The sequence below is a fragment of the Salvelinus namaycush genome, chromosome 10 (genome assembly GCF_016432855.1).
Source record: "Salvelinus namaycush isolate Seneca chromosome 10, SaNama_1.0, whole genome shotgun sequence".
In the NCBI taxonomy this organism is placed as follows: domain Eukaryota; kingdom Metazoa; phylum Chordata; class Actinopteri; order Salmoniformes; family Salmonidae; genus Salvelinus; species Salvelinus namaycush.
In genome coordinates this window covers 8,679,987-8,696,551 of record NC_052316.1, presented here as the reverse complement: position 1 = coordinate 8,696,551, position 16,565 = coordinate 8,679,987, and the positions used below count along the sequence as shown (strand labels likewise).

General features: G+C 43.2%; 1 protein-coding gene across 2 annotated transcripts in view; it reads left to right on the top strand.

Moving 5' to 3' along the window:
- Nucleotides 1–230: 230 nt before the first annotated feature.
- Nucleotides 231–16,565, top strand: part of LOC120054635 (choline transporter-like protein 5-B) — a 59,157-nt gene continuing 42,822 nt past the window's right edge. For both annotated transcript variants that reach the window (XM_039002128.1, XM_039002129.1), the window contains exon 1: nt 231–399. In XM_039002128.1, coding sequence (XP_038858056.1) covers nt 363–399 — 37 coding nt within the window. In that variant the 5' untranslated portion in view covers nt 231–362. The remainder of the gene's footprint in view (nt 400–16,565) is intronic.

The window sequence follows — 16,565 nt, the reverse complement described above, 5'->3', positions numbered from 1 at the left end:
GGCTTTATAAATAAATTTGATTGATACATTTGCTTTCCAATTTTACTAATACATTCACAATATAGATTATGGTGACTGTGTCAAGTGTGAATCAGGGCTATATCGAGATTCATGTATAACATTTTTATTTGCCATCAGTGTGCCTACCTTGGTGCCAGTCTCTGTATGCGTCTCCTTTAAGAGTGTTTTATCACACGGTTGATGACGCTCTCTCGTGCTGTAAACAAGGCTCGCTCAGCTGCGTGGCGGAGACAGCTCATACCAAGGGCTCGAGGTAGGCTACTGTATTTACGTAGACTGGGCCATTAAAACACTATTCACATCCTCATATGATATCTGCAGAATCTCCTGTCTGAGGTGCAATGGCTAGGAAGACGGACATTCCTCCTTCATACTATGGTGAGTCGCCACATTCGTCTTTGTTTAATGTCGGCAACCGTTCTTTCTTCAAGACATGACAAAGGATAGCCTACAACAGTATGCTTCGAACGCTATTCTGACTTTTGTTATTGGCTCGCTTCTGGCGCTAGCACAGATTTTCTAAATGTAACATTGAAGCAAGATACAATACAATATTATGCAAATGTAACGCTCATATAAAGCGATACTTTGTTACAAAACTGGATGCCGAATTAACCATGAGTGAAGGCTACAAAAAATATATTTTAATTTCGAAAGTAGGCCTACTGGATATAATAATGCCATGATATTGTTTAATTCACTCCAGTCATGAAATATAACACAAGTGAAACTTTCTATTATAGTTTGCTATGGAACTCTGCTTTTGTTGATCACAGAACACAGTGCACCCTCTTGGGGATTAACACTTGGCGTGCAGTGTACACAAACATATTGGTACAAAGGTTATTGTTACAGTTTTAAACACATACTCTAGTTAAATTCAAATGATTATTGAAACTTTCCATTTTCCTGTTCAACGATTGACAATAGATGACTTAAATGTATTGCTTTCATTAAGAAAACAAGTGAATTGCATCTGAAAGCCAACATAAACAATGTCCATTGTTATTTGGCAAATAGGCAAACAGTGTAAATACAATATATGTTTCCTTTTGTCCCTAAGTGACAGTTTTCTGAATGGTTGGCATATGGATATTCAATCTCTGGGCAGATTTACTGTCCATTAGCTGGTCCCCTTTGTTAGGTTGTTTATGAAAACGATATAATCCTGGACTCGTGCCAGATGCCATAGAAGCCACATAACTACAGTATTTCAAGTGTGAAATGACAGCTTTTATGAGCAGTAATACGGTAATAACACAGTTTACCGCAGATTATTAGACAAAGGAGCACTGCTACAGTATTGCAGGCAGAGATATGTAAACTCTAGCTGTGGTTTATGTAATTACAGAGTAATAGTCAATACACTGAAGGCTATTTTACTCATGTCTGTTGTTATTACAGAAAGTACATGTCACAACATCTTATAAGTAGTGATTTTACAGTCATGATTAGAGGATGGCTTGACCCTCATTATAATCAATCATTACTGTGCATGGTCAATCATTATCATTGGGTCATCCATAAAATAGCTGAATGAGTCACAAGACCAGTGTGTGAGCCAGCCCAGTCCAAGCAGCTTATCTGAACACATACAGTATCTTATCGACAATGTAGTCTTTGAGACAACAGGCAAAGGTAGTCTACACTTCCCTCGTATTTATTTGGACAGTGAAGCAATTTTTTTATTTGGCTCTATACTCTAGCATTTTGGATTTGAGATCAAATGTTTTCATGCATAGCTATCTGTTTTACCATTTAGAAATGAATGCACTTCATGTACTCTACATGACCAAAGTATGTGGACACCTGCTCGTCAAAAATCTCATTCCAAAATCATGGGCATTAATATGGAGTTGGTGCCCCCTTTGCTGCTATAACAGCCTCCACTCTTATGGGAAGGATTTCAAATAGATGTTATAGACATTTCTGCAGGGATATGCTTCCATTCAGCCACAAGAGCATTAGTGAGGTCGGGCACTGATGTTGGGCGATTAGGCCTGGCTCACAGTCGGTGTCCTAATTCATCCCAAAGGTGTTCGATGAGGTTGAGTTCAAGGATCTGTGCAAGCCAGTCACGTTCTTCCACACCGATCTCGACTAACCATTTCTGTATGGACCTCGCTTTGTGCACGGGGGCTTTGTCATGCTGAAACAGGAAAGGTCCTTCCCCAAACTGTTGCCACCGGTACCCTCTGTATATAGCCTTGCTATTGTTATTTTACTGCTGGTCTTTAATTATTTGTTACTTTTATTTCTTATTCTTATTTTTTTTAATACATTTTTGAAACTGCATTGTTGTTAGGGCTTGTAAGTAAGCATTTCACCTGTTGTATTCGGCGCATGTGACAAATAACATTTGATTTGAAGTTGGAAGCACAGAATCGTTTAGAATGTCATTGTATGCTGTAGCATTAAGATTTCCCTTCACTGGAACTAAGGGGCCTAGGCCGAACCATGAAAAACATCCCCAGACCATTATTCCTCCTCCACCAAACGTTACAGTTAGTACTATGCATTCGGGCAGGTAGCGTTCTCCTGGCATCCGCCAAACCCAGGTTTGTACGTCGGACTGCCATATGGTGAAGCCTGATTCATTACTCCAGAGAACGCGTTTCCACTGCTCCAGAGTCCAATGGCGGCGAGCTTTACACAACACCAGCCGACGCTTGGCATTGCGCATGGTGATCTTAGGCTTGTGTGCGGCTGCTCGGCCATGGAGAGCCATTTCATGAAGCTCCAGACGAACAGTTCTTGTGCTGACGTTGCTTCCAGAGGCAGTTTGGAAATTGGTAGTGAGTGTTGCAACCGAGGACAGATGGAGGTTCCGTTCTGTGAGCTTGTGTGGCCTACCACTTCGCGGCTGAGCTGTTGTTGCTCCTAGACGTTTCCACTTCACAAAAACAGCACTTCCAGTTGACCAGGGCAGCTCTAGCAGGGCAGAAATTTTATGAACTGACTTGTTGGAAAGGTGGCATCTTATGATGGTGCCATGTTGAAAGTCACTGAGCTCTTCAGTAAGGCCATTCTACTGCCGATGTTTGTCTATGGACATTGCTTGGCTGTGTGCTCAATTTTTGTAAATAACAGCTGGTGCACAATATCTAAGGAAGTCTCAAGGTTTTGCTCGCCTGAGGTAGAGTATCTCAGGATAAGCTGTAGACTACACTATCTACCTAGAGTGTTTTCATCTGTATTTTTCGTAGCTGTCTACATACCACCACAGACTGATGCTGGCACTAAGACCACACTGAATGAGCAGTATTCCGCCATAAGCAAACAAGAAAACGCTCTCCCAGAGGCGGCGCTCCTAGTAGCCCGGGGACTTTAATGCAGGCAAACTTAAATCAGTTTTACCAAATTTCTATCAGCATGTTAAACATGAAACCAGAGGGGAAAAAAACTCTGGGCCACCTTTACTCCACACACAGAGACGCATACAAATCTTTCCCTCACCCTCCATTTGGCAAATCTGACCATAATTCTATCTTCCTGATTCCTGCTTACAAGCAAAAATTCAAGCAGGAAGCATCAGTGACTCTATCAATAAAAAAGTGGTCAGATAAAGCAGATGCTAAGCAACAGGACTGTTTTGCTAGCACAGGCTGGAATATGTTCTGGGATTCCTCCGATGGCATTGAGGAGTACACCACATCAGTCATTGGCTTCATCAATAAGTGCATCGATGACATAGTCCCCACAGTGACTGTACGTACATACCCCAACCGGAAGCCATGGATTACAGGCAACATCCACACTGACCTAAAGGCTAGACCTGCCGCTTTCAAGGAGCAGGACTCTAACCCGGAAGCTTATAAGAAATCCCGCTATGCCCTCTGACAAACCATCAAACAGGCAAAGCGTCAATACAGGACAAAGATCGAATCGTACTACATCGGCTCTGACTCTCATCGGATGTGGCAGGGCTTGCAAGCCATTACAGACTACAAAGGGAAGCACAGCCAAGAGCTGCCCAGTGACACGAGGCAAATAACACTGAAACATGCATGAGAGGACCAGCTGTTCCGGAAGAATTTGTGATCACGCTCTACGCAGCCGATGTGAGTAAGACTTTTAAACAGGTCAACATTCACAAGGCTGCAGGGCCAGACGGATTACCAGGACGTGTACTGCGCTGCATGCGCTGACCAACTGGCAAGGTTGAGAGCTTCAAGTTCCTTAGTGGCCACCCAGACTATAACGCATTGCCCCCCCCCCCCCCCCCCCCCCTTTTACACTGCTGCTACTCTCTGTTGTTATCATCTATGCATAGCCACTTTAATGAATAACTCTACCTACATGTGCATATTACCTCAACTAACCGGTGCTCCCACACATTGACTCTGTACCGGTACCCCCCTGTATATTGTCTCGCTATTGTTATTTTACTGCTGCTCTTTAATTACTTGTTACTTTTATTTCTTATTTGCATTTTTGCAATTTTTTAAAATTGCATTGTTGATTAGAGGCTCGCAAGTAAGCATTTCACTGTAAGGTCTACACCTGTTGTATCCGGCGCATGTGACTAATACAATTTGATTTGATTGAGTCTTTGAATGAAAAGATTGAGTGTTTGTTGCAGCTCGTTCCAGTCGCTCGCGACACAGGGATGTGTCGGTGTGTCCAAACTTTTGACTGGTACTGCACATATTCTATTCTTATTAACAAAAAAAGTGACTCCAATATGTCACAATACCTTATTTACCATTCATTTCTATTGGGCACAACATCATCCGGAACACAACCAAAACAACTGCAAATGCATCCAACGAGTTTATAGTCAGAAGCTTGATGTAGTCATTGCATGCTATGAGTATGGACCCAAATACTAAACTTTTGACTAAATTGAAAACACTGTAAGTGAATGTGTGTATATACAGTGGCAAGAAAAAGTATGTGAACCCATTGGAAATACCTGGATTTCTGGATAAATTGGTCATAAAATGTGATCTGATCTTCATCTAATTCACAACAAAACACAAATACAGTCTGATTAAACTAATAACACACTAACAATTATAAGTTTATGTCTTTATTGAACACACCGTGTAGACATTCACAGTGCAGGGTGGGGAAAGTATGTGAACCCTTGGATTTAATAACTGGTTGACCCTCCTTTGGCCACTCCAGAAGGCATATTTTCTTTTGTTGAAGCGTATTTTCTTCTGTTGTTGATTTACTTCTGTGTTTTGGGTCGTTGTCCTGTTGCATCACCCAACTTCTGTTGAGCTTCAATTGGCGGACAGATAGCCTCCTGCAAAATGTCTTGATAAACTTGGGAATACATTTTTGTGTCGATGATAGCAAGCTGTCCAGGCCCTGAGGCAGCAAAGCATCTCCAAACCATGACGCTTCCTCCACCATACTTTACAGTTGGCATGAGGTTTTGATGTTGGTGTGCTGTGCCTTTTTTTCTCCACACATATTGTTGTGTGTTCCTTCCAAACAACTAAACTGTAGTTTCATCTGTCCACAGAACATTTTGCCAGTAGCGCTGTGGAACATCCAACTTCAGACGTGCAGCAATGTTTTTTTTTTACATTTAAGTCATTTAGCAGACGCTCTTAATCCAGAGCGACTTACAAATTGGTGCATTCACCTTATGATATCCAGTGGAACAACCACTTTACAATAGTGCATCTAACTCTTTTAAGGGGGAGGGGGGGGTTAGAAGGATTACTTTATCCTATCCTAGGTATTCCTTAAAGAGGTGGGGTTTCAGGTGTCTCCGGAAGGTGGTGATTGACTCCGCTGACCTGGCGTCGTGAGGGAGTTTGTTCCACCATTGGGGTGCCAGAGCAGCGAACAGTTTTGACTGGGCTGAGCGGGAACTGTACTTCCTCAGAGGTAGGGAGGCGAGCAGGCCAGAGGTGGATGAACGCAGTGCCCTTGTTTGGGTGTAGGGCCTGATCAGAGCCTGAAGGTACGGAGGTGCCGTTCCCCTCACAGCTCCGTAGGCAAGCACCATGGTCTTGTAGCGGATGCGAGCTTCAACTGGAAGCCAGTGGAGAGAGCGGAGGAGCGGGGTGACGTGAGAGAACTTGGGAAGGTTGAACACCAGACGGGCTGCGGCGTTCTGGATGAGTTGTAGGGGTTTAATGGCACAGGCAGGGAGCCCAGCCAACAGCGAGTTGCAGTAATCCAGACGGGAGATGACAAGTGCCTGGATTAGGACCTGCGCCGCTTCCTGTGTGAGGCAGGGTCGTACTCTGCGAATGTTGTAGAGCATGAACCTACAAGAACGGGTCACCGCCTTGATGTTAGTTGAGAACGACAGGGTGTTGTCCAGGATCACGCCAAGGTTCTTAGCACTCTGGGAGGAGGACACAATGGAGTTGTCAACCGTGATGGCGAGATCATGGAACGGGCAGTCCTTCCCCGGGAGGAAGAGCAGCTCCGTCTTGCCGAGGTTCAGCTTGAGGTGGTGATCCGTCATCCACACTGATATGTCTGCCAGACATGCAGAGATGCGATTCGCCACCTGGTTATCAGAAGGGGGAAAGGAGAAGATTAATTGTGTGTCGTCTGCATAGCAATGATAGGAGAGACCATGTGAGGATATGACAGAGCCAAGTGACTTGGTGTATAGCGAGAATAGGAGAGGGCCTAGAACAGAGCCCTGGGGGACACCAGTGGTAAGAGCACGTGGTGCGGAGACAGATTCTCGCCACGCCACCTGGTAGGAGCGACCTGTCAGGTAGGACGCAATCCAAGCGTGGGCCGCGCCGGAGATGCCCAACTCGGAGAGGGTGGAGAGGAGGATCTGATGGTTCACAGTATCAAAGGCAGCCGATAGGTCTAGAAGGATGAGAGCAGAGGAGAGAGAGTTAGCTTTAGCAGTGCGGAGCGCCTCCGTGACACAGAGAAGAGCAGTCTCAGTTGAATGACTAGTCTTGAAACCTGACTGATTTGGATCAAGAAGGTCATTCTGAGAGAGATAGCAGGAGAGCTGGCCAAGGACGGCACGTTCAAGAGTTTTGGAGAGAAAAGAAAGAAGGGATACTGGTCTGTAGTTGTTGACATCGGAGGGATCGAGTGTAGGTTTTTTCAGAAGGGGTGCAACTCTCGCTCTCTTGAAGACGGAAGGGACGTAACCAGCGGTCAAGGATGAGTTGATGAGCGAGGTGAGGTAAGGGAGAAGGTCTCCGGAAATGGTCTGGAGAAGAGAGGAGGGGATAGGGTCAAGCGGGCAGGTTGTTGGGCGGCCGGCCGTCACAAGACGCGAGATTTCATCTGGAGAGAGAGGGGAGAAAGAGGGCAAAGCACAGGGTAGGGCAGTGTGAGCAGAACCAGCGGTGTCGTTTGACTTAGCAAACGAGGGTCGGATGTCGTCGGCCTTCTTTTCAAAATGGTTGACGAAGTCATCCGCAGAGAGGGAGGAGGGGGGGGAGGGGGAGGAGGATTCAGGAGGGAGGAGAAGGTGGCAAAGAGCTTCTTAGGGTTAGAGGCAGATGCTTGGAATTTAGAGTGGTAGAAAGTGGCTTTAGCAGCAGAGACAGAAGAGGAAAATGTTGCGCTGTGCTCTTGCAGTCATCTTTGCAGGACGGCCACTCCTAGGGCGAGTAGCAACAGTTCTGAACTTTCTACATTTATAGACAATTTGTCTTACCGTGTACTGATGAACATCAAGGCTTTTAGAGATACTTTTGCAACCCTTTCCAGCTTTATGCAAGTCAACAATTTTTAATCTTAGGTCTTCTGAGATCTCTTTTGTTCGAGGCATGGTTCACATCAGGCAATGCTTCTTGTGAATAGCAAACTCAAATTTTGTTTATAGGGCAAGGCAGCTCTAACCAACATCTCCAATCTCGTCTCATTGATTGGACTCCAGGTTAGCTGACTCCTGACTCCAATTAGCTTTTGGAGAAGTCATTAGCCAAGGGGTTCGCATACTTTTTCCAACCTACACTGTGGATGTTTAAAATATGTACCCAGTATAGACAAGAAAAATACAATAATTTGTGTGTTATTAGTTTAAGCACACTATTTTGTCTGTTGTTGTGAATTAGATGAAGATCAGATCAAATTTGATGACCAATTTATGCAGAAATCCAAGTAATTCCAAAGGGTTCACATACTTTTTCTTGCGACTGTATAGTGTATCTAGTCCCCCCATTTGAATGTGTCATATAGTGTATTCAATTGAATCAAAAGTTTAGTATTTGGGCCCATATTCAGAGCATGCAATGACTACAACAAGCTTGTGACTCTATAAACATGATGGATGCATTTGCAGTTGTTTTGGTTGTGTTTCGGGATTATGTTGTGCCCAATAGAAATGAATGGTAAATAATGTATTGTGTCATATTGGAGCCACTCTTTTATTGTTAATAAGAATAGAATATGTTTCTGAACTCTTCTACATTAAAGGGATACTTCGGGATTATGAAAATGAAGCCCTTTATCTACTTACCAGGGTCAGATGAACTTGTGGATACCATTTTTATCTCTCTCCGTGCAGTTTGAAGGAAATTGCTAACTAGCTTTAGCGCAATGACTGGAAGTCTATGGTAAAAGCTAGCAGGCTAGTTTTACCATAGACTTTGTCATTACGCTAACGCTAGTTAGCCTTGGCTGGCCCAACTACCTCTAACGTGATTTAGACTGGACGCAGAAACATTAACAATGGTATCCACGAGTTCATCTGACTCTGGTGTAGGAGACAAAGGGCTTCATTGCCAACATCCTGAAGTATCCCTTTAATGTGGATGCTACCATCTTTACAGATAATCATGAATTAATTGAGAATAATGATGAGTGAGAAAGTTATAGATGCAGAAAGGTCATGCCCCATAACATGCTAACCTATCACCATTACCACCAACTGGAGAGGTTAGGATTTTCTTGGTTGTATGATATTTATGCATCTGCTACTTTCTCACTCATCATTATTCACGATTCTTTCAGGATTTTCCTTAATCATGGCAGCATCCACGTTAATGTAGAAGTCTTCAGAAACGTATTCTATTCTTATTTACAATAAAAGTGACTCCAAAATGACACAATACATTATTTGCCATTCATTTCTATTGGGCATAGCATCATCTGAAGCACAACCTAAACAAACTGCAAATCCATCCAACAAGTTGGTCGAGTCACAAGTTTGATGTCGTCATTGCGTGCTAGGAAAATGGGACCAAATACTAGACGTTTGACTAAGTGTAATACACGATAAGTGAATTTGTCCAAATACTTGTGACACCTTCAAATGGAAGGACTAGATACTTAAATTGCTTTCATTTCTAAATGGTAAAAAAATATACTGTATGTATGAAAATATCCTCAAATAAAAGGTGACATTATGTACTGCCACCTCATGAAACAAAATGCTGGAGTATAGAGCCAAAGTATAGAGCCAAATTCTAAATAAATACGTAGGGGAGTGTATATAGTAGACCTAATTGTCGTTGTTTGTGAGTGACATGGTCGGTGTACTCAGTATGACTTCATGGGAAAGCTGCAGTGTCTGTCATCTCTCTCCACACTAACCCTGTGTGTTACTCGGTTCCCATGACTCCAGGCCCCTGCCAATCATGTTTCTAGCATGTCAGCTGGAGTTTGACCTCTTACCCCAAACTCAGGATTCAGCCCACACTTTAATTAACGGGATAGTTCGGGATTTTGGCAATGAAGCCCTTTATCCGCTTCCCCAGAGTCAGATGAACTTATGGTACCATTTTTATGTCTCCGTGTCCACTGCTAACTAGTGTTAGAGCTATCTTAGCGCAAAGACTGGATGTCTTCGGGAAAAGCTAGCATGTCTTTGCGCTAAGCTAGATAACGTTGTCTCGCAAAACTACCTCCAAATTCCTTCATACTGGACGCAGAAACATAAAAATGGTACCACAAGTTCATCTGACTCTGGGGAAGTAGATAAAGGGCTTCACACAAAATCCTGAACTATCCCTTTAACACAGTGGTGAAGCAGAGCTAGAGAGAAAGCTTTACTACAACAATCTGAACATAAAGTTTCAACATTTGATTGTACTTTTGTATGCTTATGGTGTAAACTACCTGATCACTCGAGTGCCAATGCAACATGTTGCTGTAATTTATCAAAAGGATTGGAATAAGCTCCTCCATCTGAGAAGGGAATTGAGGCTCTGCGTCTTTAAATGCAGCCTGTGCAGTTGGAGACTTAGTCAGTGGAGCATGGGATGGAGTTGTGCTGACTCCCCATGTTTAGGTCAGCTGCTCTGTCCAAATGGCCTCTCTCTGGTGCTGTTGCTCAGTCAGACAGCCTGTCCAAATGGTCTTTCACAGGCAGAGAGGGATACTAGGGGTAAAAACTCTCATCCTCCCCAACCTGCCTCTAGCAAAATGGAAATGGATGAGATGGCGACACACACACACACCCACACACACCCACACACACACACACACTAGGCAAGCAAGCAACAATACACATTGATTCGATACACACTTGCAGACATGCTCAGTTTGTGCACATTCTATCACACACCAACTTTCACACTTCCAGTGCTTTTTCACAGACAATCAGAAACCGTTATTAAGTGACTATTTAGATAGAGTAGCGTTCACCGTCAAAAAATGATGAGCTGGGCACCTTGATAATTAACACATTTCTCGCATGATCAGCTTGCCTGAGTGTGGCATTTTTACACCCATGATTGGCTTTTAAGTGCCTCGGCTCTCTGCTACCACTCACTCAATATGAAGACTGATGGTATCACAGTGTGGTACTCCTACACACCTTCGTTTACTCTTTATGGTGCTCGTACTCATTATTTTGACCAAGGTTATGTTCTTCCCCTGTGAAATGCCTCAGCACTTTTCTCAGACTATCACAGTGGAGCTTATCACGGTTGCCTGACGTTTTGGAGATTATGACAGACTTGAGTCAGTTAAAAACTTCCACAAACTCACGTTGTATCAAGTCAGGCGAACATGAACTGCCTTTTCTTGACCCTGCGCAAATTGAACAGAGTTGGCTCTAAATGGACAACTATGTCTCTTTGTTTCAGGCAACGCTATGCACACAGGCGTTGCTTCAATATCCAATTTGCAGCACGGATACAGTCCCTCTCTGTGTTGGACTGCTGGGCTAACTTACAATGACAGTGATTTATTAAGCACAACCCAAAGACCAAGTGAATGAGACGGCTGCAATCACAGCATGCAAACAGCTTCAGGTCTTTGTTTGAGTCTGTGATACTGTGAGGTCGGTGGTGATGATGACTGGGGTGGAGCATGCACTGTGTCGAATGATTCAGGTCTATCAACAGATTCCGCACACAGCTGGATCATTATCCTGAGATGAAAGTCAGCGATTGCTGCTCCCGTGCTATTTATTCTGTATGTGGGGCTGCAGAGGTGAGGGCCTTATGTAAAACACTTCAGGGATATGCTATTATACCGGGTTCTCAGCCAACTCCACACTGATGTGAATTAGAAAATGACTGAGAGAGAGGAGAGCGAAAAAGGAAAAAGCGCTAGAGGCATAGGCTTATGAGAATCCCTTAGCCTGAGGATAAGCACCAAGAGGTTCTTATTAACATTAACCACATTAACTTTTTATGGCTGCAGGGGCAGTATTGAGTAGCCAGATAATAGGTGCCCATTTCAAACGGCCTCGTACTCAATTCTTGCTCGTACAATATGCATATTATTGTTATTATTGGATAGAAAACACTCTCTAGTTTCTATAGCCGTTGAAATTTTGTCTCTGAGTGGAACAGAACTCATTCTACAGCACTTTCCCTGACATGGAGTCAGATTTCAGACATCTTGGCCCCTGATCTGGAGTCAGTTTAAAGGTCCCTGTGAATGCTATGAGGATACAAACACTGCTTACGTCTTCCCCTGGATGTCATTACGTGGTGACGCTTTGAATGGAGTCGATTGCGCAATCAGAGCCTCTATAAAACAACACAACGTGTAGGTAGTGTCCCTTTTCCAGCTGCGCCTGATGCAAGGTGGACACGGACCTGCTCTTTTTCCAAGCTTTAGTTTAGCCAGTAATATTTCTCCGGTCATGTTTTTGCTCGTTATAGGTGTTAAAAACATCATAAGGTAGTTAATTTAAACCGTTTTATAGCAATTTATATCCGTTTAGTGCGATTTTGAGGCATTGCTTTCTGAGACACTTTGAACCTCTGGGCACGTTTCCAGTTCATGCCGAACGCAGTGGGCATTTCCACATGGCAAGAGGACAGCTTTCGACCAAAAGACGATTAGACCCAAGAAAGGATTCTTTGCCCAAGATTCTGATGGAAGAACAGCTCAAAGTAAGAACAATTTATTATGATAAATCGTGTTTCTGTCGAAAAATGTTAATCGCTTATGCCGCCATTTTGTTAGATGTAGCTTCGCTTGGCGCAACCTGTATTGAAAAGTAAGGATAATTTAAAAAATGTAATTCAGCGATTGTATTAAGAATTAAATTGTCTATCAATCGCTGTCCACCCTATATTTTTTTAGTCACGTTTATGAGTATTTATGTATAAGACTAGATCACTGTCTAATATGGCGCACGACATTTTCTGACCAGCTGGGCTACTTTTGTCATTGTCTAACCATGATTTTGGTGGCTAAATATGCACATTTTCGAACAAACTCTATATGTATGTTGTAATATGATGTTACAGGAGTGTCATCGGAAGAATTCTGAGAAGGTTAGTGAAAAAATTAATATATTTTGGCGATGATTACGTTATCGCTCTCTTTGGCTTGAATCAATGCTCTGGTAACGTTTGCATATGTGGTATGCTAATATAACGATTTATTGTGTTTTCGCTGTAAAACACTTAGAACATCTGAAATATTGTCTGAATTCACAAGATCTGTGTCTTTCCATTGCTATGTGCTGTGTATTTTTAAGAAATGTTTTATGATGAGTAAATTGGTAATACACGTTGCTCTGTGTATTTATTCTAGTCGATTTGTGATGGTGGGTGCAATTGTAAACTATGATTTATACCTGAAATATGCACATTTTTCTAACAAAACCTATCCTATACAATAAATATGTTATCAGACTGTCATCTGATGAGGTTTTTTCTTGGTTAGTGGCTATCAATATCTTAGTTTAGCCGAATTGGTGATAGCTACTGGTGTTGAGAAAAAATGGTGGACAAAGAAAAATGGTGTCTTTTGCTAACATGGTTAGCTAATAGATTTACATATTTTGTCTTCCCTGTAAAACATTTTAAAAATCTGAAATGGTGGCTTTATTCACAAGATCTGTATCTTTCATTTGGTGTCTTGGACTTGTGATTTAATGATATTTAGATGCTACTATTTAATTGTGACGCTATGCTAGCGATGCTAATCAGTGTGGGGGGGGTGGGGGATGTTGTCATAGGTGTACCGACCTCGGGCTTGCAGCCATAAGAGGTTATTAAGAGGCTGGCCCTCCCTCAAGGCCCCAAAATCAATTCTTACTGTCACTTAATCAATTAAGTTAACTAAGTGATTGTTTTGGGTACTGGCTGTAACGCCACATGCCACTTTCGTCAAATTGGCAACAGACTGATATTAGAGAGTTGTTGTGCACGTCATTGAAGTGTCACATTTGATTAGATGGTCAGGAGTCTTATGGCTTGGGGGTAGAAGATGTTTAGAAGCCTCTTGGACCTAGACTTGGCGCTCTGGTACCGCTTGCCGTGTGTATTGCTGTGAATTGTTAGATACTACTGCACTGTTGGAGCTAGGAACACAAGTATTTCGCTACACCCGCAAAAACATCTGCTAAATACGTGTATGTGACCAATCACATATGATTTGATCACTGTATTAGGGAGAGGATTTAGTCTGTAATGCAATATGTAGTGTTAATAGCAATAAAGGAAGAACATTGCATGTGTGTGTGTGTACTTGATCTAGCGTTTAAGCTGTGGTGCCCCAAACCTACATATTACACAAGCCACCGAAGGTGAATCGGGATAAATAAACAGACGTCGTTCCCGCGTCTCACCCCTAAAATCCATATAAACCCAAACCAAAGCCAGTTGAGCCTGTCACTGGTCCAGCATGAGACTCATTTCACAGGAAAACAGGGCTGCTACTGACATGCCTGGGGACCTAGCTTTTTCCCCCCTCCCATCACACCCTGCTACATCAAACAAGTAGCCAAGGTCACAGTCCCCCAAACACACTGCCTGCTTGCCTCTTTCTCTCTACTCTGGCTCTGTCTGCTGCAGGCTAGCTGTCAGAGGCCGACACTGAAATGCTAACCCTAACCCCCTGGGGGAGCCCGCCCTGTGCCCTGCTGCCTCTCTCCCCCTACAGAGTGGATGTCAGTGTGGTGTCTTACTGTTTTGGAACAGCGGGCTGTTTAAATATTGCTCATATGTTGATGTACTCACTCATATCTGGAGTCCACTCCAGATATGCCAGCCACAGTGCATCTGTGGTTCTGGTGGCTCAGTTGGTTGGAGCATGGTGGTTGTTAAGCCAGAGTTGTGGATTTGATTCCTGCATAGGCAGAGGGATCTATTGGGGGAATTGAGTTAAGCTGAGTGAGGACTCAGGAGTCTGTGATATAAGTGCAGACATTTGGGAGTTCTAGTTTGTTAAAGGAGAAGATAGACTTTTCCAGGTGTATGTGACATTAGTGAGAGAGAGAGGGAACAGTGCTGCGAGAGACAGGGCGGTTGTGTATGCATGTCCTAATAAACTGAAATATAATACAGCCCTCTAGAGTGTTTAGACTGCTTTGATTTCTTCTGTGAGGGATTCCAAATCCTTTATTTAGGTTGGGCCATAGCAGGGAGAGTGGGTAGTGTGATCAGCATGCTGCACCCAATGTGAGGCTCAGCGTGCTTTTATGTTAAGGCCATTCTCACTGTGTGTGTGTGTGTGTGTGTGTGTGTGCGTGCTCGCACGTTCGGTGGGGTTTACTAATATCTAATATACTAATAGCACTTTGAAGCCAAAGGTCTGCCCTAAAGATCCGCTCCGATCAAGCTTGTGATAAGTTGGGTTTGGTGGAGTGTTATGACAGAACACAGACAGACCGGGTCGATACAGTATACAGGCCAGAGAGAAGAAGATGAGCCTCAAAGAACTGCTACTGTTTTCAAATCAAATCAAGTGGAATTGTATTTGTCACGTGCACCGAATACAACAGGTACAGGTAGACCTTACCGTGAAATGCTTACTGACAAGCCCTTAACCAACAATGCAGTTTTAAGAATAATGAATAAAGAATAATAACACAATAATGAGGCTATATACACAGGGTGTACCGGTACCGGGTGTATTGTAATATGTACATGTAGGTAGGGGTAAAGTGAATATGCATAGATAATAAACCGTGAGTAGCAGCAGCGTAAAAAAGGGGAGGGGGGGGTCAATGCAAATAGTCCGGGTAGGCATTTGATTAGCTGTTCACCCATCTTATGGCTTGAGGGAAGAAGCTGTTGAGGGGCCTTTTGGACCTAGACTTGATGCTCCGGTACCGTTTGCTGTGCGGTAGCAGAGAGAACAGTGTATTGCTAGAGTGGCTGGATTCTTTGGCAATTTTTTGGGTCTTCGTCTGACACTGCCTGGTATAGAGGTCCTAGATGGCAGGAAACTTGGCCCCGGTGACGTAATGGGCCATACGCACTACCCTCTGTAGCGCTTTGCAGGATAGAATTATGGTAAGATTTGCCAAATGGAGGGCAACGGAGAGCTTTGTACATGTCTCTGTGTGTGGTGTAAAGGTGGTCTAGAGTTTTTTTTTTTTTTTCATTGGTTGCTGGTAGAAATGAGGTAAAACAGATTTAAGTTTTCCTGCATTAAAGTTCCCGGTCACTAGGAGCGCCGCCTCTGAGCATTTTCTAGTTTTGCTTATACAGCTTGTTGAGTGCAGTCTTAGTGTCTACATTGGTTTGTGGTGGTAAATAGACAGCTACAAAAAAATATACAGTGCCTTCGGAAAGTATTCAATCCCCTTGACTTTTTCCACATTTTGTTACGTTTACAACCTTATTCTAAAATGGATTAAATAAAACAAATTCCTCAGCAATCTACACACAATACCCCATAATGACTAAGCAAAAACAGGTTTAGAACATTTTTGAAATGTATTAAAAATAAAAACAGAAATACCTTATTTACATAAGTATTCAGACCCTTTGCTATGAGACTTGAAATTGAGCTCAGGTGCATCCTGTTTCCCTTGATGATCCTTGAGATGTTTCAACAACTTGATTGGAGTCCACCTGTGGTAAATTCAATTGATTGGATATGATTTGGAAAAGCACACACCTGTTTAAGGTCCCACAGTTGACAGTGCTTGTCAGAGTAAAAAAGAAGGTAACCAAGAACCCGATGGTCACTTTGACAGAGCTCTAGAGTTCTTCTGTGGATATGGGAGACCCTTCCAGAAGGACAACCATCTCTGCAGCACTCCACCAATCAATCAATCAATCAAATGTATTTATAAAGCCCTTCTTACATCAGCTGATGTCACAAAGTTCTGTACAGAAACCCAGCCTAAAACCCCAAACAGCAAGCAATGCAGGTGTAGAGGCACAGTGGCTAGGAAACACTCCCTAGAAAGGCCAGAACCTAGGAAGAAACCTAGAGAGGAACCA